A 20,813-nucleotide genomic window follows, 5' to 3' on the forward strand; every position below is an offset into this window, starting at 1 on the left:
GATCTGCCACAACCCTGCCACAAAAATAATAAACAAAAAATTCCCCCCAAATTAAAAATAATCATTTAATTTAAAAAATATTGAAGAATTTACACCCAAAATAAAGGGTTAAGGGCCTAACAACAGGTTAAGTAGCATCCAACAGTGCTCCACCACCACTGATTGGAGCGACTTATGCAAACTATCCTGATATTTCATCTGTAACCCTGTGCTACATCCTACCTGATGATAACCAGCCTCACCAACTATCAAATTATATTTTGACATTGTCATTAATTAAAATGGCTAACAAAAGAATAATTACACTGAAATGCTCTGGAAAGCCCTAAGTTTTGTAGCAATCAAAACAAAAGCCAGTGAACTGCAAATAGCAGGAAAAAACTGGAAAAAACTTGTGATTACAGCAGGAAAAGGCCAAAACACTACTCGTGATTAGAGGATGGAAACCTCGTTTTATTAAATGGAATGATACAAATGAATTAAAATTGAAAACTTTATGACACTAATATGAAAGATAGGACCATATACCTGCTACATCTGTTACTGTATGAACTGGAAATATAAACATTACCTTTATTTGTATAAAAATTAGTGGTTTTCCTTGTTTTCTTAAAAAACCTTATGTACAAGTACAAAAACAGCAAATAATACAATAGCTAAAAAAGGATTATAAAACAAACACGCAGTTCTGAAACAACAAAAACTTTCAGATGGGATTTTTCCTCACGTCTATTAACATATTGTTTGAAATCAGTGGTCCAATGTTGAGGCTGGATCGGCGTGACTCTCGACGAGATTTAACCATGGGCAGGGACGGCGTCCCACCCCAGGGCCCTATTCCAGTCTGAACCACACGATTGACAGGGGCCTCCCCTGCTGCACGGAGTCGTAGCTCCTCCATGACTGCGGGTTCTTCTGTGGGGAGAGAGGAGCGCCTCCATGTGGATGGGAGAGGGGTGTTCACCAGCTCCCGCATTTCTTCCCTGGACCGGGGAGGTTTCTCGGGCTGCCCCGCTCCCCGGGCCCCCTGGCTGTCCTCTGAGCAGCGGCTCAGCTTCTCCACACTGCCGACGCCTGCTGGTTTGCCCTCAAGTGCTAAGCCTGAAAGACAACACACATCATAGGAACAACTGCTAATTACAGGTACCTGATCTAGTTTTCTATCTAAACACACTTGGCTTTGTTTACATCCTAAATTTCCCATCAAAACACAATGTGGGTATCCTAGAGGCCCACGTTCACATGGAGACATTTTTTGAATTTTTTTTTTTTTTGTAATTTCTTTCTGTTTTGACCTTCTGTTCACAGGAAAACTGTGTTTTTGGTCATGAAAAATGCATCTTTTGGAAAACGCTCTAGAGAGTGGAATTTTGGGAAAACGGTGTTTTGAAAACATCAGTTTGAAAATGCTGATGTCACTGGTGCGACTTTGCTTCTTTTCCCAAGCTCAGAGTGGGGATGTTGACCTCACAGAGGTGAGACTGATCATGCAGTTGTTTTCAATATCTTTTATTCATCTGAGATTTTTAGGAGGAGCTCAATCTCTTCCTCTATCCGTATAAATGATTCACTATGTTTTTATCATTCCACCCTATTTTCATTTTTCATTTTCCTGACAGTTTTGGATGTTGTTCAGATTTAACCTGATTTGCACTTGTATTTGTAGCTCTCTGGGATGTCAACAAACTGTGTCAGTCCTCAGCTTCTCTGCACATGCTCATAATGAGAAAATGTATGTATTTCTGCATTCTCATGCAGGCAGATATTTTTGAGAATGCCTGTGTTTTGTTTGTGTGTTTGTTTTATACAGTATAGTTTGAATACTCATGTTAAATAGCACATGGCAGAGTATGTCTGGATGACTTTTATATAGCCATAAATATGGGGAGTCAACACAAAACATTGTGATTTGTCATATACACTCACCTTTGGCATGCTCCTTCGTCTGGCAGCCTGGACCACACAGCTCTCTCAGCTTGTTGCTCAGCTCCAGATTGGCTGCCTTGTAGTGGTTAAGCTCCTTGCTGAGGTTATGAATCCATCCCTCGTACTGCCTCTGCCTTCCTGCCAGGCCCTCGTCTATTTGCTCTGTGGGGAGGGGACACATGAGCGCATGCAGATACTACCAGATAGACAGAGTTCTGTGTAGCATTTGGGTGAATTCAGATGGAAATATAAAAAATATGGAAAATATGCAATCAAATCTAACATTTTACTATACTTACATTTCACTGATTTTGATTAAATTCCTCACCCCAAGCCCTGTAAATACTTTCTCCACATTTCTTACCCTCACTTTCACATGACTTTGACTCTACCCATAGACTTAATCGTCTTGTGTATATCAGTATTGGATACACACACATACATACAACAAATGTTTCTCTAGGCAAAAAAGGTGGAGTGTGATGCCAACCTCGACACTGCTGCAGTAAGAGCTGCACACTCCTTTCATGCTCCTTCTGCTGTTGTGTGAGCCGGCGATCTGTGTCGAGCTGCGTGCGATCAAGGGCGTTCTCCAGCCACTGCACCAGCCGCTGCTGCTCCTCCAGGCGCATTTCCAGTTCAGCCAGGGCTAGCTGGAGCTTACGTTCTTCCTCACGGAGAGATACAACCTAGACAGAATTAAAAAAATGTTATAGTGACTGTATTCATTCTGTTGACAAAAACAATGACAAAATATAATGACATTTTTACAATACAACTCCTGACCTTAGCTTCGAAGGGATCCAAAGGTTTATAACTTTACTTTTGATATTAGGTACAGTATAATAGCAAAAGCTAATTTAGTTTGAAAATATAAGCTATAATGAGGAATATGGAGCAGTCTATGTATTAAAGTCTCTAGGAAATAATTTAATGAGGAAATTGCAGAGGAGAAAAAAAAGAAAAATGTAGTTGAAATAGAGTATAACTTAGTTTTCATTTACTAATGCCATCGTTTTCTCTCAACTACAACTACAGTAGTTTTCATCAACTAAATGTAGACTAAAACTAACAAAATTCAAATGACTAAAATGTGTTTTGTGTTTTTTCTGAAGGAGAAAATAAAGGGTTTGTGAATAAAGGTAGTAAAATAAAAAAGGAGTGCTCAGACCTTGTCAAAGTACTTGCACAGCAGAGCTCTGGTCTCAGAGGCAGACAAGTAACTGAGTTTTGCCATGAGGTTCATTTCCCACTGGGAGAGCATGCTGGCAGAGGCCCTCAGCTGTCTCTGTCTTTGAGTGATGGCCTCGTTTTTATATTCAATAGCCGCATCTAGAGCCTCGATTGCCTCGTCCAGCTGGAACAGGGTTCGCTCCTCCTGGGGACATCGGAGAGAACATAACAGGTTTTAACGAGAATTCAAACATCAAGGTTCATTGACACACAAAGTGAGTGACTGTGCCACTCACGACTTCTGTTTTAGCAATCAGTGCTTAGACAAGTCATTAATCATTGTTCCTACTCTAGCTATGGAACAACTCAAAGCCTGTTAGAAGTATGTAACTCTTTTGCTTAAGCTGAAATATTTCTGTTTCTGTTTCTGTTATATTGTTTGGGAACATACAAAAGCATGTCCAAACAAAGTCTCCAGAGGGCACAGTCTTAGATTTCAGAAGCAAAGTGATGTCTTGGTACTGTGTCTGACCTCAGGGGAGAGGAGGTTGCCCTGGCGGAGCTTATCGTCCAGTTCCACTCTTTGTTTTAGCAGCGTATCCTTCTCTTGACGCAGGTTGGAGATCTCTTGGCGGATCTGTTGGGAGTCCTGGGCGCTGCTGCTGCGAAGGAGACCGTTCCTCTCGCTCAGTTCACGCTCAAGTGATTCAATACGCCCCGTCAGGGTCATCAGGTCTTTACTCAGGGCCTGCCAGGGACAAGAACCGTTAAATTATTAGCATTTGCCCATTTCTAATTAGGAAGACACAAGCTGAGTGTTTGCGTTATTACCTGACTGGAGCGGAGCCTCTTGGTCTCCAATCCACTGCGCTCCTGCAGGAGGGCCTCCTTCTTGGCCAGGATGTCCTCTCTTTTGGTGAGCTCGCCCTCCAGATCTTCCAGCCCCCTTCTCTGTTCCAGCACTCGCTCCATTTCCTCATCTAGCCAGCGTTTCTGCTCCTCAATCTTCTGCTCATCGGGAAGTTAAACACAAGGCATGTTTACATAACACACACACAGAGACAGACACACACACACACACACACACACACACACACACACACACACACAGAGTCAGAGACACAGAGGCAGACACACACACACACACACACACACACACACACACAGACAGAGACACAGAGACAGACAGACACACACACACGGACAGGATACAAACACAGAATCCAGCAGTCAAGATGACGGATTCTGGCTGTGAACTGAATACCAGAAGATGCTAGACTGAACTAATTAAATATGATTAGATTAGTTATCAAGTATGATTAGATGTCATACTTGATCACTGACAAATAGTCTAATCACTTGTACATTTTCTTGGACATTTTCTTGGACAGAATTATTTTCTAGTGAATTAAATTTCAGCAAATTTAAACCTTTTCTCTTCGCTGAGAACCCTCTGGAAGCCCCTCACAGACCCACTATGAAAACTGCATCTCTTTCTAAAAATGGTGTGAATCATTTTCTCACAGGTCTATCCGACTCCTGGAAATAATACCTTTTAAATGAACTCAAAAATATTTAATTTATATAATAACTGGTCTTTAAGTTTCTTATCCTACCTGTTGCTCCTCCAGTGAGATAACGGAGCCGTTGCTGCCGCTGCGCCTCTGTCTTTGGAAGGCAGCAATCTCCTCTGTCTTGATCCTCAAAATCTTTTGCTGCTGCTCGTTCTTTATCTCCAACTCCTACACAGCAGACAAAGGGATGGCGAGAGAGAGGTGAATTACACAATTACTGCATAAGAAAAGTAATGTTGTCAAAGGTGATGCATTTTGCTGATACAGTGACAGTGATCTGTTTTCTTTGAAACCACTGCCAGACATTTAGACTTTTGATGGACAGGATGGAGATAATACAGTGAAAATTCCTTGAAAGTCAGAGGAAAAACCTTTTTACTCGTCTTTTTAATCTTTTTGAATAAAGGTTAATTTCTTGTTCTTGTGTTTTATATTTAGACACCACTTCTGTGATGAGGCACCGTAGCAAACGTTTTCCAAAAATGAACACAAGTGGTGCTTATGTGCAAGTCAGTAATTAAAAGAGAATACGGAATGATCTTTCACGTCTGCCTAACTTCCCACCATTTCCGCTTCTACGTCATAGTCAAAAGAAAGAATCATGATTCATTACTGAAATTTAGGATATTGATAAGTTACATTTGTTCACTGGAATTTATCAGTAAGACCAGATGGATGATCCATGATTTAATCACCTGCGGGGTTTGATTGTTGGATACTGCTTTGACGCTCTGGGTATATAAGTGTCCCAAGGGAAATAAGTGATAAGGGTAATGAGTCTGAACTCTACTCAGTGTATCTTGTTTTCTTGTACCTTGACTCTGTGTGTTCTTCGCTGCATCTCCGTCTCCAGGCGTCGTTTCTGCTGACTCTCCTGGCGTAGTCGTCTTTGCAGTTGCTCCTGTTGCTGCCTCATGCTCTGGACGCTGCGCTCCAACTCGGACACGCGCCGCTCGCTCAGCGCAGGCAGGCTAGCCAAACGAGCCGTGTCCCTCTGACGCTGGCTCAGAACCTAACAGACAATCAGGCACATTTTCCTGTTCAGAAATACAGCTTCACAATGTTGCTAAACATAATTGTGAAAAGATAGATCAGTGCTCCTCCACATATAGTATTTCAACTTGAGGCATGTGGGTTAGGGTTAGGGTTAGTTTTAGGTAGTTTATTTGTTAACTAGAAGATCTTATGACCTGCTATAGGTGGTACTGTAATAAATTTACCTATTACTTTTTTCAGATGGATCAGGATAAGTAAGCACAATCATTTTTTCTGCATCTCTCTGGTTATACTTGAGAGTACATGAGGTGAGGTCTACTACTGATATGACAGATTAGTGTAAGTATAAACTGCTTTCTAGACTACACTAGTCATTTTCCCAAGCGGCCAAGTGCAGAAGGGCATTATAAAAGCAGGATTAATTTCACTAGATTTAGAAGTGTTGTAGTCATGACCACACCAACCGAGACCAAGACATTACCGAGACTAGAGAGTACCGAGACCAAGATAAGACCAACACATTTAGAGGTCGAGACTGAGACGAGACCAAGACATTTGGATGTCGAGACCAAGACGAGACCAAGACCATATAAATTAAAGAAAAATCCTAACACAATAGAACAAAATGACAGGTATCTCTTTTAAACTTAGTTTGCTTTTAAACAAATGCAACAGTAACAAAAACAAAATGCTGTTGTTTTCTAACCAGCACAATGAAACAAATCTCAAATCTAAGGAAATCTGTTGTTTGACTTCTTGTAAAAAGTACGCCATCATTGACCTGACAAGCAATGATAAATATGCTATTTCATAAAGAAAGATTAAAAGAAAAAGGAATAAGACCTAAATTAAATGAACTAAATGAAAAAAAAAATCAGCAAGGTTTCTTGAACATGGGTCTTTAACTTAAGCAATTTGAGAACATTTTGCATTTTGGTGCTTTGACAGCTATAGTTTGACTCATTTATATATGAATATTTATTAGGCTAAATAATGATTTTTAAGGAACCTTGCATGGATGCTATTTTTTTTAACATATATTTAAGCATTATTACACGAGAGGGTGTGAAGTTACAATAATGACGGTCAAGCACACCCTCCAGTGTAATAATGCGATTATACAACTATTACCAGCAAAATAAAATGTATAATCAACATGTTTTCATACCGTGGCCATTTCGCTCTCAAAATATAAAAGTTTTTTGCTAGTATTCTCTCCGTTTCAGCGGAAATACATGAGATCTGACGTTAACTAGTCCTTGTCAGCCAGCCAACTTGGGCTTATCATGTTTTCTAGATATCTTGATTTCCCAAAACTGAATAAATACCACACATAGCAAACCTGCTTTGCTAGCTCAATCATGTTGTAACTAGAATATCCACTGGAAAAAAATCATTTTTTCATGGACTGATAGTTATACTTCTGCTGACTTCTCAGTCATTTTTAATCTAGCAGGTGCCATGACAACGACTCACCAGCACAGCTGATCTTTATCTACAACGAACTTATAATGAACAGTTATATTTAAATAGAGGTTACTGCTTTACAGTGTCGGCGCCAGAACAAACATGTATCTTTTCAGAAACTCACTGGAAGATGTTTTATTTCAGCTGGGGGTGTGTCACTCCAATAAGCAGCAAAAGTAACAACAGTAAGCAGTCAGATTAAGGCTGAACAGAGTTATATAATCACCTTTTCAGGCTGTTATCAATTTACCTCTGAAATAAAGACGACAGTTTTCACAGATGTGTTGATTTATTAAATGTTCATTTCAATGTACAGATGCAAACAAACTGACAAATTAATTAAATCAATGGCCAAGGCTACTCATAAAGACTAAACAAATGAATAATGATTAATACGTTAATTAATAACTGATAACATTAACACATTAATAACACGAACAAATTTATTGCCTGCACATCTCCGTGGAAAATCTTACTGGTACTGTCCGTGGTGCTGACGCTGCATCAGCAGGTACTGTCCGTGGTGCTGAATCTGCATCCGCGGGTACTGTCCGTGGTGCTGAATCTCCCTGAGCAGGTACTGTCTGTGGTGCTGAATCTGTTTCAGCGGGTACTGTCTGTGCATTTCATTCTCTTTATTATAGAAATTAAAGCTCCATAAAATTCACAGAGGATCTTGTTTAGCTCTTCTTTACTTACACCTGAAAAATCAGCTGTTTGCCCGGTGTTTGTCAGGTAGTCTTGTAGACATTTGACGGCCCAAGACTTTGACTGGGCCGTACCGGCTTCATTTTCTGACCTCTCCAGCTGATCCAGCTCGTCACTCGTCACTCTCGCATATCTTGGCTTTATCTGTTTCTGTCTTGTCTTCCTCGTCCAGCCATTTATCCAAACGTAGGTCGCCAAAGAAATCAAAATTGGCAACAAATTGGTCCATTATGCAGACTAACAAAGTTGACAGCGGTTTTTGATGCGGGTTTCAGTGAAACGTTCCGTGTTGCCATGGAAACCACACAGACTCGGGCAATAACATATAGGCGGAGTAATATTTTCAGTGATGAGGTATTTTTCATTTGAGCACAGCTAGCCGTGCTGTCATGCTCATTTGAGCACATTCTAAACTTCTGATTGACCAGTCAGACTGCTCGGTCGGATCTACCTGTTGTATAAATTTTAAAAATCTCACGTACCCCCTGGAGTTCCTCCACTTACCCCCAGGGGTATGCGTACCCCCATTTGAGAAACTGTGCTGTAGGGTATATGCCCACATCAGCATAAGCACTGACATCTTCTGCTAAATACACAACCATATAGGAAATCAAGTTCATCATATAATGATGTCCCTTACTGTATCGACCTCGGGAGCCGTGACAGCTATGAAAAACTGACATTGCCGTTTTGGTTCTCATTTTTATTCTATGTCTATCCCCTCCTGCATGTTGCCGCACGTCAGCCAGTCCACCATGAGCCACAGAACACACTCGCCGAGACGTTTTGCAATTTGCCTTGTACTCGTTGCCACTGACTTATGCAACAAGAGAGAAAGCCAGCCAGAGTTTGCCGACATTTTTCATGGCGATTTGCCGGGGACGCCCAACATAAGCACCGCTTCTCCAGCCGTCTTTATCCACTCTGCGTGTTCAGGGGGCGTGTCACACAAGGTGTTGCAAAGGCTGTGTGACACTGGGAAGGCAGCAGCTGCACTTTTCTTTTTTCTCTTATAAAAGTATGAGAGACTGGTCTCGAGCGGTCTTGATCAAAAATTCCGAGTTCGCCCAGTCCGAGACCGAGACAAGACCGAGTGAAAATGTCTTCGATTCCGAGACGAGACCGAGACCCTCAAAAAGTGGTCTCGAGACCGGTCTCGAGACCAAGACCGATCTCGAGTACTACACCACTAAGATTTAGAGTTTTGGATTATCATGAATATTGACTCTGATGCCAAAAAAAAGACTCATTTTGACAAAGAAAAAAAGGAAAATAAATAGATTAGAAGTAGAAATGAAATTAAGACCTCAATAAATTCAGTTTAATATTACTGAATGACATTTAGAGCCTGATGTCTGTAAAATGAATTAAAGAAATTTAAAGATCACTTTAAGGACCTTCAGACAAACTGTTATTGTTGTGTATTTTAAATGAGGAAAACAGACAGCAAAAAGAACAGCACTTTACAGAAGCATCTTAGTAACACTGTCAAACTCTCTTACCCACACTGGGTAAATTGAAGCATTTCTGAAAACGGGGGTGGTCAAACCTGAACTTTGCTCTGAGCGGCAGCTATCTTCCTGCGACATTCCTGTGCTCTGGTCCTGTCTGTGGCGCTGCTCTCCCTCTCTTGCCTCTCCAGGTCCTGCAGCTGCCTCTGGGCCTCCTGCAGCTCCTGTCGTGCTTGCACAGCTTCACCCTCCAGAGCGGAGATCTTATGGCTGTACTGCCTGTTCAGGGCCTGGGCATCTTTACCTGTAATCCCCCACACACACATACAGAAGATCAGAGAACCCTGCTTGAGGAAATGATGTTGCATAACACAGTTCAATACCGTCAGAGGCACTGGTTAGAAACATGAACTGGAAAAAAAAACATCTTAATTTAAATACTGGTCAAAAATCTGGTGCAAACTGTCTAATAACATACTTATTACAAAATGAAGCCCTGATGTCAGTGTTGGTTCTTTCAATGATGCTGTATGACTGGCCTGAAGGAAAAAAAGAGTTCATATCAAAAAATTCATATCTTGAAGTAATTTTATACCCCAGTGTCAGTGAGGTCCAGAGGGGTGTATCTCCAAATATATTTGGTTGATTGCCATGAATTTTGGTGACAATATTCATGTTAACTAAAGCTTGTAATCTGCCCATTGACCTTCCTTCTAGCGCCACCAGCAGGCCAAAATGTAACAGTGGTGGTTGTAACAGAGCCCAATGGAGCATACATGTTTTTGTTTTTTTTTATCCTATCTATAGTCTTATTTCTGGTCATATACAGTACTTCACTAATCCCTGTGTATATGCTATTTAGTAAAGCACTCTGTAATCTCTGCTTTAACGTCAGTGCTTTTAGGCTAATGCATGGATCAATATGTAGTTATATAATAATAATCCTATGCTACTACTACTACTGCTGCTACTACCACTTCTACTACCACTAAAAATAGTAATGATAATATTATTAATAATATGTTTGCCTTCCATAGTAACACTGGTTCAAGATTTTGTGACACTTTAATGAGGTTCACACATTAGTTTTGTTTTGTCAGCATTCCTTAGTTTTAAATGACATAAGCAAGGCTGTACCTACAGAGCTAAAAGCAGTTTGGAGTGATTCTCACAACCTTTAACTAGGCTTTCCATAGCGTCAGTAAGGAATCATATTTAAGTGAGAGGTGTATACCTGTTTTGACGAGCTCTTTGATGAGTTCCTCCTTCATGCGGATGGTGACAGACAACTCCCTAATCTTCTGCTGGGCCTGGACAAGACCCCACTCTGAGACACCCTCAAAGCCCTTCAGACTTTCACGTGTAGAGCTCTCCCCGGAGCTCTCCCCAAGTCTCCCCAGGGCTGCGTATAGAGATTTGAAAAAAGAAAAAACACAACACAACACAAAACATGATTCATGTTGTTTAAAACAGAGACATTTACCCCAATAAGTAATGGGTGACGATGGCATAGTGAGGAGGGTGACAGTCTTTTAATTGGAAGGCTTCATGACGCCTATCACCTGTCCTGTTGTAGTGTCTTTGAGCAAGACACTGGTGCTTTACCACTCACTTACACTGCCTTAAGCACAGCACGTTACATAAGGGCACCAAGCAGTAAAAATGTATCTGTTCCACATTAAGCAGGCTCTGAACTTGAAACCATTCACGTTGGTATGTTAAAGACAAACTAAAGCAGGAGGATGTTCAGAGGAAACTTTCAGCCTTTGTTGTGTTGCTGATTTCTTCAGGGCGGTGGTGAAGTCTCTCGCTAAGCTTGCAAAGATGCTATCTAGTTCATTTGCTGATCATTTCGGGTTGGTTTTTGTGTAGACTGTAATTTAGAGGTGCTTGGTTTGTCTAACAGCTTTCGGATCTGATGCAGTCGTTGGCTCTGTGGGTTGTGATGCATGCTGCGATGATGGAACATGCGTGAACAGCAGGGGAAGCTTGATGCTGACAAACTGCCATGACGCATTATGTCTGAGCGAGGTGTAACACTGTATGAGGTGAACCAGCAAGGAGAATTTCCCTCTGCAATCCAGTATTTGCCAGTATTAAGAATCTGCTGACTTATGGTGCTAAAGTTGGGGCATTTTGAGAGCTCTGTCAGGCTGTTAAACTCACATGCTTTTCTGACGGCGCAGAGCTGGTCTGGCTCAGGCAGCTGAGATACCAGTATTTTACTCCCAGGTGCAAGTCCTCCTAACAGCAGGTCCCTCTTAGTCCAGGTCAAGTTCACTTGCCTGAGAGAAGCATTGCATGCACAACATGACCATAGGGAAAAAGAATGTATGGATTGATGGACTGGTCTATAATATTTCTTCTGTTAAAAAATTCAACTGCAGTGGAGTGAAATTCCTGTATAAACATGTCAGGGTTACAAGAGCTTCAACATACTTGCGTCGGTGACTGCCGTCTTCCTCTGTGGCCTTCCTTTCTGCTCCTGCCGACACCTCATGATCCTCAAAGAAGTTGCCGCGACTATGACCACATTGTTCCAGTTCCTCACACAGTCCATTACCAAGACAGCCCACGGGACTGCCCTGTAATCACACACAGATCAGTAACAATTTTAAAAAGCAAAGCAGAGCAGATGTGAGATCTGTAAGTACACTTTACAGTATCTCAACATCAAATGTAAAGTCCTGCTTGCTGATATATCAATCCTGATGCTGTGATGTGATGCCAGATAGTGTCTGGGATTTTGCGTATCAAAATATTGTGACATGACCAAAATTTGTCTTTTATGAGAATTGCTCTATAAGGATTAAGTTAGTCATTATGCTTGGCCATCACTTCAAATGTGCCACAGGGAAACATATTTAACTGAGTAATTTTCTGCTGTATGAGGTATACTGCAACTTTAAGGGTTAACAAATGCTAGCTTAAAGGCATGGCCAAATGTCATTCACTGGCTTACAAGTAAGTTGATTACCTACTGAAGGATTTACAATCAAAGCAATCTCAGATGCCTACAGTATGTTTGAAATAAGGAGACAGTCTAATCTATCATTTATCAGATCATCAGAAAATCCTTTTAAGATGCTGATTTTAAGTATTAATCCCCTGTAAACTGAGGCACATCTCAATCACTGACTTTTATCTCCACACTAAGCAGCTTAAAAACTAGTTTTCCAGCAAGTCAGCTACCTGTCTGTTTGTGCCTCCATTCTGGGTGTGTCTCGTGGAGCCCATGGGTGCGGTGTGAGGCCGGGGTCTCAGGTTCAGGCCAAGTCCCAGCAGCCCCGGAGTAGACAAAAGACACTGCAGCTCTGCTATCACGTCCTGCTGCTCCTGAAGCTTATCACTCTGGGGGAGAAGGGTGACAAAAAATCTGTTACGTACTATCGAGGACAAACATACAAAAACATAGTGTGTGTCTTCTAAGATGACTGTAGTTGGCTTTACAAAAAGCAAAGTTAATCCACACATTTACTGCTGTAATGTCAACAGTAAAAGTTCTCCTATTGAACTCCAACACAACTAAGGTGCATGTAACTACGCTGCACCATGTAAAGCCAGTCTACAATTGGTCACTGGATGACACCGAGTCTGACCTGCTGCTTGTATTGCTCCATGGCGTCCTCTAGAGCTGCTAAGAAGTCTGTGTTCTCTCTTTCCAACTGCTGGACTTGGGCTTGAAGCTGAGCAATGTTCTCCTCTTTCTCTCTGTCCCTCTCATTGTCATGCTCAAGGCTCCACCTCTCTCCCACTGCATCTGGCTCCTGCGGAACAAACCGTAGTTATGTAAACATGCCCTGCATTAGAGCAGCCATTTCCAGCAAAATATCTGATCCAATCTCAAATAAGAACATGACGAAAGTATTTCTGTGTTGTATTTTCATTCTGTGGGTGCATGCGTGCGTGACACACCTGGTTTTTAACAGAAGTCCTTCCCCTCCTTAACGCAACACTCTCCTCAGTGGAGCTGTTCTCGATGCCACTGTCTGGGCCTGAAGCGGTGGTCAGTCCACTCCGTTCTTCCTCCACTGAACACAGCCACTCCTTCACTCGGAGACTCTGTTCTGCAGTCAGAGTCCCTTCACTCTGCAACTCCCGCAGCAGCCTGCGTTATGAACCAGGATCCAAAATATTGCATGAGAATGAATTAGAAGTGACCGCCCCTCTACAGTAACAATACAAACTTTACCCACTATATGCGTGATCAGCAGAAATCTGCAAAAAATTATTTTATTCAATCTTTTAAACTTTTCCTGTCGTCTAGAAAACCAAAGCAATGCAATGTTAAAATCTAAATATTCAGAAATAATAAGTGAGTCATCTAAAGTAAATGGGCTAATTTCCATATCAAATTAAAATTAAGTGATCCAGATCATACAATGTAAATACTAATACTAAGGGATCCAAATATATTCAAACACAAGAATATGTCAATGACTGAAGTCAAAACAACAGTCTTCAAGATGAGGACTGAATGTTAATTGGGTTGATGAACATGCTTGAACCTGTATGCAGTGTCTGTGCACGTCCTGTAGTGGGCACTCTGTGCTTGCAGTCTGCTGATCTCTCCTTCTCCAAGCCGTGGTCTCCTGTTTGGATCAGCGTGAGCTATGATACGTGTCTCAGAACGCTGCCGGTTTTCCAGGGCTCTGCGGAGGGCCTTAATTTGTTGCTCCAGTCCTTCCACCCGATCCGGCTCGCCCTTGCAGTTGACAGTGGCCCGGTTCTGAATGTTTCGGGCCCGTGTGGCATAGTTCAGTGTATTTAGGCTCTCGTCAAAGTCTGAGGAAGATGGGCTGATGCAGGCGATCATGAGTGTTTTTGAATTTCCTCCCAAAGAGTCTTTTAGAATCCTATTGAAACAATGATTACAATAATTAAACCTAAAAAGTAACCAACATGGCTCAACAAATGATTATTGAAATGGTATGCTAAATGTATGATGTACCTGGTGATTTTGGAGTCTCTGTATGGTATGTGTGTGCCTTTCCTTTTGGGGTCCCCCAGTGCTCCTATGACATTTCCCAGGGCCAACAGGCCACTGTTAATCTGGATGCTCTCCTTCAGCCTCTCTCCGGTGTTTCCTGTCCGCAGGATGCGCTCTGACCCTGCCAGGTCAACAAAGTGAAACTTGGAGGACAAGATTTGCGGTCCTGCACATGTAGAGCTCCCATACAGACGTGAGCCTCCTCGACGCTGGTCCATGTGCACAGTGAAGATAGTGTGTGAACGGCTGGAGTGGGATTCATTTGGGTTGCGCCTGTATGCCTGGCTGTGTTTCCGGACTCCAACAAACTGAGAACCTCATCCAGACCCTCCACTTCACTCTCCTTCACCCCACAAAGCACTGTGAAGTCAAACATACATACATTAAAAAAAAAAAAAAACATTCATAACCAATATGCTTTTGCATAATAATTCATAAAACAATCCAAAATAACATACAGGGCTTTAAGAGATATTTCTGAGCCTAAAAAGTTGTCCAGGAAGAAAGAAGGCACTGGATGGTGCCTGAAACTTTCAAGCCAGTTCATGTTTAGCAGTAAGTAAGAATCCACTTGTTCCATACCTATGTTGCCCTTATCCTCCCTGATGTGGATGTCCTTACTAGCAGTCTCTACTTCAAGCAAGTCCTTGAACTCCTCTTTGTAGACCTCGAGGTAGGAGACTCTGACAGAGAAGTCTGTGAGGTCGTTCTCATCCAGCAGCTTGAAGACCTCTGCAACAGCTCTGGGGATGATGCCCTGCTCCTCATCCCTAAAAGAAGCTACAGACACCAATGCAATGTTCATTCTCAATGCACACAACTGGCCTTGCACATTAGCGATGAATTGGAGCACAGTGCTTCCTTTAGGGAACAAGTTCATTTCATGTGCAGTGTCATTTCTTTCTGGTCTTGCCCTGATTAAAAAACAAGGTTGTTCAATGGCATGAAAAGAGCCTGTGATACACTTTTCTTAAAAATAATTCTCTATTAGATAATTATAGCTACATTGTAGGAGATGCTTGTGATACCTATTTGAGTTTGATCTTTCTCTCCTTGTTATATATCAACATGAAAACTGAAATGCCGAGTGGCAGCACAAGAACAAAAAAACTTACAAATGTTGGCTTCTCCGACTGTGTAAGTCTTTCCTGAGCCTGTCTGACCGTAGGCAAAGACTGTGGCATTGAAACCTTGGAAGAAGGCTTCTATCAGCGGCTGGACTGACACAGCATAAACCTCCTCCTGACAGCAAGTTTCTTCAAACAAGAAGTCGCAGAGGAAGTGTCGGTCATGGCCCAAGGTAACCCGACGCTGCTCCAGGTCCACAGTGATACAGCTTTCATGGCTGTGCAGAAGCTCTTTTGGCAGCAGGGGACGCACTCGTACAGCGACCTGCACTGCAGAGTCCTCCCCTCTGCCCTGACCACCGGGCACTTTGGGAGACATAGCTGCTACAGGCAGGCTCCTCCTTTTTCCTCTGCTATGAATGTTTCATCTTTGGGTCACTGGAGGGAAAGGAATCAGGTGTTAGCAAAACATTTTCAATGTGTCATGCCATATAGATGGCTGAAATATCTAATTAAATGTAGTAATGATGGGAATGGGTGTGAAGACACTACAATTCTGCAAAATGGTTTGTTATCATGCGGATGGCTTGTGTGACAAGTTTGTGATAATACAATATAGCACCCAATACCCTGATTTTGTGAAGGCAATATTGTTTGCAATATCATTACAATTTGTCACTCATTTTATGAGGTATCAACCTGATGATGAGTCATTTGTAAATAAATTTGGGCATCATTAGGATTTTATCATTATCGATACAACTATCAACACTGATCCATAAAACAATACTCAATTGTGTTTTGTTTTCTAAAGCAAAGACTGAAGTCCAAAAAAAGAGAGGAAAGAAAGAAATTAATACAAGGCTGTAGCTGCAACTGTTGAGACTGGTGGTACTACTTGTGTACTCACAACACCTATATAAATCTATCTACTTGAGTAAAGTTGCCCTAGTCTTTCCAATGCTTTAACTTGCTGTGATTCCAATTACCAGATTACAGGCTAAACAAATGCTGATCTGAGAAGATTTACATGAACCAGATAAAATGAATTTGTTACCAGACCCATTTGTCCAGGAGTTTATCTGTGTTTCAATTCCGGATAATCAGGATCCATTACTCAATTCCACACCATTCTTGATACCCAGCCCTCTGTGTTGGGCCCACCACAGGTATAAAGGAAACAGAGGAAGAGCAAAGGTCACCTGCAATTAAAAAGCAGTATCAATGAACACTTATGTTTTTGAATGAGGCTTGTCAACCTTAAGTTTCACGACAGTATTTTTTACTGCTTTGAGCTATATTACAACCATTTACTGATCTGAGCTGACTGTCATACTGCATTGTTTTGATTCTGTCATTGATTAGGTTCTCCAAAAAATGTATAATTTGTTATTCCTAGAACTCACAGGTGTCTCATCTTTGTTTAAATCCAAGAGCCAGGGCTGTAACAAAATTGTGTGCTTGTATTGTTTCTATTTATTTATTTAGTTTTTATTTAGATATGGTGGTTCTTATTTGGTTAAGTGGCTTGTTTCTACTGTTTATGTGCCTCTAATGTTTTGTAAGTGAAGAAGCACAGATTTATGAATAAAGTTGATAATCAGTGGAATTCACTTGCAATATGATGAAATGTGCAGGTGAAATATAGCCACCTTGCTTGGGATTTGCTGGCAGACACTACAGATGATAGAAACACACACGTTCAAGGAATAAGAAATAATGCACTTATGGCAGAACCCAGTAAACAGAATCAAAACAATGCAATGTAATCAGTTTGATCAGTAATGCAGGGAGTGCATGTGTGGAAATGTGCTGGTTATGATACAGTTCAAAACAAGAACATAACAAGCTGTAACTCTGGCTGTGTCCCAAAAGCACACTACATGCTTATAGCAGACACTCGTCTCCATAGTATACTGTTTTTACTAACCAGAAACGATGCAACACAGCAGCTGACAGTGGGGTCATGTGACGTACATCTAGATGTTTTTTTCTGCCTTCTAACTTCAAATGTGTACAACAGCGAGCGAACAGATCCAAAAAAAACATTGTCATTTACTGTTCTCATGAACTTCTCATTTACTGCTGCCCATTGAGGAGCTGCTCCCTTACCACAATGCACTGCTCTGTGGGAAAATATTGAACGGTAATTGTACAGTCAAAATATTGAGCCAATTGAGTATGTATGTTGACATTTTTGAGTATACTGTATTTTCCTACTCTCTCAGGTGAAGTAGGCATGCTTGTAGAATACCATACAGCCACATATTAGGAATGCAATATGATTCACGATTGTAGCAGGAATGATAATTTGTATAGCATAACATTCATTTTTACTGAAAAAACTATAAATATGATGATGATGTTTTTTGCTGGAGTCTCTACTAGCACTGCTGTAATATGTTTTCTTACATCTGGAGCATACAATTTGTATGCCAGGGCACTTCTGGAGCAGCACAACATTTCATTAATAAGATATTTTGTCACACATTATACCTCCATGAAAAAACTACAGCTGCTGCAGAGTGGATATTGGACTTAGCCATATTGCAATTTCAGTTAATTGTCCAGCCTTCAGAGAAAAGCTGCATATTGCAGGTTTAACCTTGTCTTGCACCTCAACAGGACACCTCCCAACTCAAAATGTACCCATTTATCATTACTTTCTGCTTTGGTGTTGGTGCAACTGCAGAACAACCTGATACACTGAATATTGAACTTAACCTTCTAAATAACAATTTCATTATCATTATAAACTTCAAAAACTGGCAGATTCTGGTGACTAAATGGGATGGGATTTATATGCACAACATTCAGTGTTTCTATTTTAGCAAAACTAACATAACTAACCTAACATTACAACACTGTGCTCAAGCATGCCATCTGCACCCTACTTTGCTGATTGTTACTCTCCTCTCTTTCCCAACACCCATCATACATGTGCAGTATTTTGGTTATGAGTGACAATGAAGGCAGGGTTAGAAAGAGCATAATGCCACGTTAATTAGATTCTTATGTCTGCAGTTTGACCAATCAGCTTTAATCCATCCTATGGAGATCTCGATGAAAAAAGTAAATAGTAACATCCGTTTAACCAGTTTAGAGTAACTGCTTAATCTCGTTCGTGCAAAATCACAGTCACTAGAGCTGACCTGACCTCAAACCCAAGTTTCTGTGTTGTACATAGATGGAAAACCAAGCTGCTTTGCTCTGATTTCTGACACGTTATGACATGTCGCCAAGTTAAGACAGACTAAACAGTAATATTTTTTTTAGTCATATTGTCATTTCACAACAAAGCACTACGAATATATAATAAAACACACAATGTGTTCATTTCAGCTGAAGAAAATAAATGCAAAACCACAAAATTATAACAGGCTTACAACACAGTTAGCCTCTATGTTTATATAGTTGAAGTGAATGAATGTTCAACACTAGTATTTGCCAGATTTGCACGAATTCGATAGTTAATAAAAACGAGAGCTGTATTTTCTTGAATTTCAAACACCTCCTTGTTAAGTTGTGGGTTACGAGTGAAGAAAAAAGTAACTCATTTATGTAACGAAATGCAGTTATGATTGTGGCCTCTTCCAACGATACATTTATCGTGCATCATTGCAAACGGATTTTGTCATTAGTTTCTGATAAGAAAAAAATAAATAAATAAAAAACTATCCAACTCTGACTTTTGCAGTGAGGCAGCTCTTGCTCCTTCCACATCCATTAGGCGAGCTAGTTAATGTTAGCTAATGCAGAAAGGCTTCAAAGACTCCCTGTGAGGAGCGCTACCCCTCCTAGTTTGCCCGGTTAGATACGCCAGCTAACTTTAACACCACTTTTACAATGTTGAGCCGTAACGCAGCGAATGAAGCGTGCTTGTCGGCTTTTTGGTCTTCTTCTGGCACTATAAAAACAACTTTTGGCTCTGTTTTGCTTGTGGTGTGTGTTAGTTGGGCTAAAGTTAGCCAGTTAGCCAGCTGTCGGAGCAACAAAAGCAAAACACTGCTAAGTTAGCTAAGCACGAGACTGTCCGCTGAACTAACGTTAGAGGATCCGCTGGTTTTCGTGGTAACTAGTGGCTTAGCAATATGTTTTCCTCCCGTTCGCTCCCATATTAGCTTCAATAAATACCAACACTACTCACTTTTTCTTCAAAGACTTACATCCACAACTGAGGTCACGGCGGAGACTTTTGGAAGCTGACTGGCAGTCAAGAGGAGGAGCCAGGAGTTTGGGCTGCTGAACCGGAGTCTCTCCCAAGCGACAGTCACTGCATCGCCACCCTTGAGTCCATGATGTTCAGGTATTGATAATGGATAATCCTTTGCGTCTCTGCATTTGAGCTTCGATAGAATCTCCAATAACCGATAATACACGGTGTCATTGTTTGGGACAATAAGTTGTTTTTCAGCACTCTATATAGTCAGCGGCCACTTTATCAGGTCCACTTGTACAATCTAATCTAATCCAACTGTTGTGCCATGAAGTTTCCTTTTCTGCTGCCTATAATGCTCAGGTTTTCTTGCTGTCACAGTAATAGATGTGTGCCAGACATCCAGAATAGATGTGACTTCTATGTCTGGCATTGAGCTCATACTGGACTGCATGTTATTGAGAGATGTTTCCAATATTCTGTCCCTCCTCCCTCCTTAAATAGGGAGGACAAAAAAATTAGAAACACCTCTCAATATAATGTAGTCCAGCACAAGACTTCTGTAAACTACAACCTCAGCAGTAAACACAGAATTAAATTTACACATTCTCCACAATGTCAGCAACAAATGAACATTATAATTCATTATATATTTTTTTTGCATTGTTTTTTGTTTTTTGCTCTTTGCTCATTGGTATTGTTATTGTTTCTTTTTGTTTCTGTACTGTTGTTGCTCTGTCTTGCATCTGTAGTTTTTATTTGTATTTTGTATTTTTCATTTTATTGTCTTTTGACCATTTTTATTTTGTTTTTGTATGTGCACTGTAAAAATATATAAATGTAGCAGGATGAATGACATAATTAATGAAAGCAATAACTGATGTGAAAACCTGCAATAAAATAGTAAAAAAATAAAATAAATAAAAGAACATTATAAACACTCATAAAAGGTAAAATTTATGGCAGAGTTATTGTATTTAACTGCATTGACTGTACAGGTGGACCTCAAAGTGGACACTTGAGTGTATGTTGATAATAATGGCATACGTCTGTTTGTGTTATTAACTTGCAGAGAGCACACACTGGAGAAGATATTTCTAGTGGTAAGACAGCAACAGGCACAACTGGATTAAAAAGTTGTGCCTGTGCTTGTATTTCTGTACTTTCTAAATACCATATTTGAGAAACTGTTATGAGTTATATTGTTCCTCCCAACCCATATGCACATGTGAAGTAGATTGGTAATCATCACTTCCTCCAAGTGCAATTTTTGGAGATATAATGTGTTCTTAAAACTAGAGGCAT

At 40.8% G+C, this 20,813-nt stretch overlaps 1 protein-coding gene across 1 annotated transcript; it reads right to left on the reverse strand.

Annotated features, from left to right (window-relative positions):
- Window positions 1-426: 426 nt before the first annotated feature.
- Window positions 427-19,632, reverse strand: kif7 (kinesin family member 7). Its single transcript, XM_030048536.1, is given in 22 exon segments — window positions 427-1,101; window positions 1,927-2,088; window positions 2,417-2,615; window positions 3,098-3,304; window positions 3,632-3,847; window positions 3,931-4,107; window positions 4,716-4,841; window positions 5,488-5,685; window positions 9,394-9,599; window positions 10,530-10,697; window positions 11,462-11,580; window positions 11,735-11,880; window positions 12,488-12,646; window positions 12,895-13,062; window positions 13,211-13,403; window positions 13,804-14,151; window positions 14,247-14,538; window positions 14,541-14,645; window positions 14,868-15,065; window positions 15,401-15,790; window positions 16,415-16,554; window positions 19,500-19,632. Coding segments are annotated over 20 exon segments (4,113 nt in total). The 5' UTR covers window positions 15,732-15,790; window positions 16,415-16,554; window positions 19,500-19,632; the 3' UTR covers window positions 427-706.
- Window positions 19,633-20,813: the final 1,181 nt, after the last annotated feature.

Source organism: Myripristis murdjan, chromosome 3 (assembly GCF_902150065.1).
Source record: "Myripristis murdjan chromosome 3, fMyrMur1.1, whole genome shotgun sequence".
Classification (NCBI taxonomy): domain Eukaryota; kingdom Metazoa; phylum Chordata; class Actinopteri; order Holocentriformes; family Holocentridae; genus Myripristis; species Myripristis murdjan.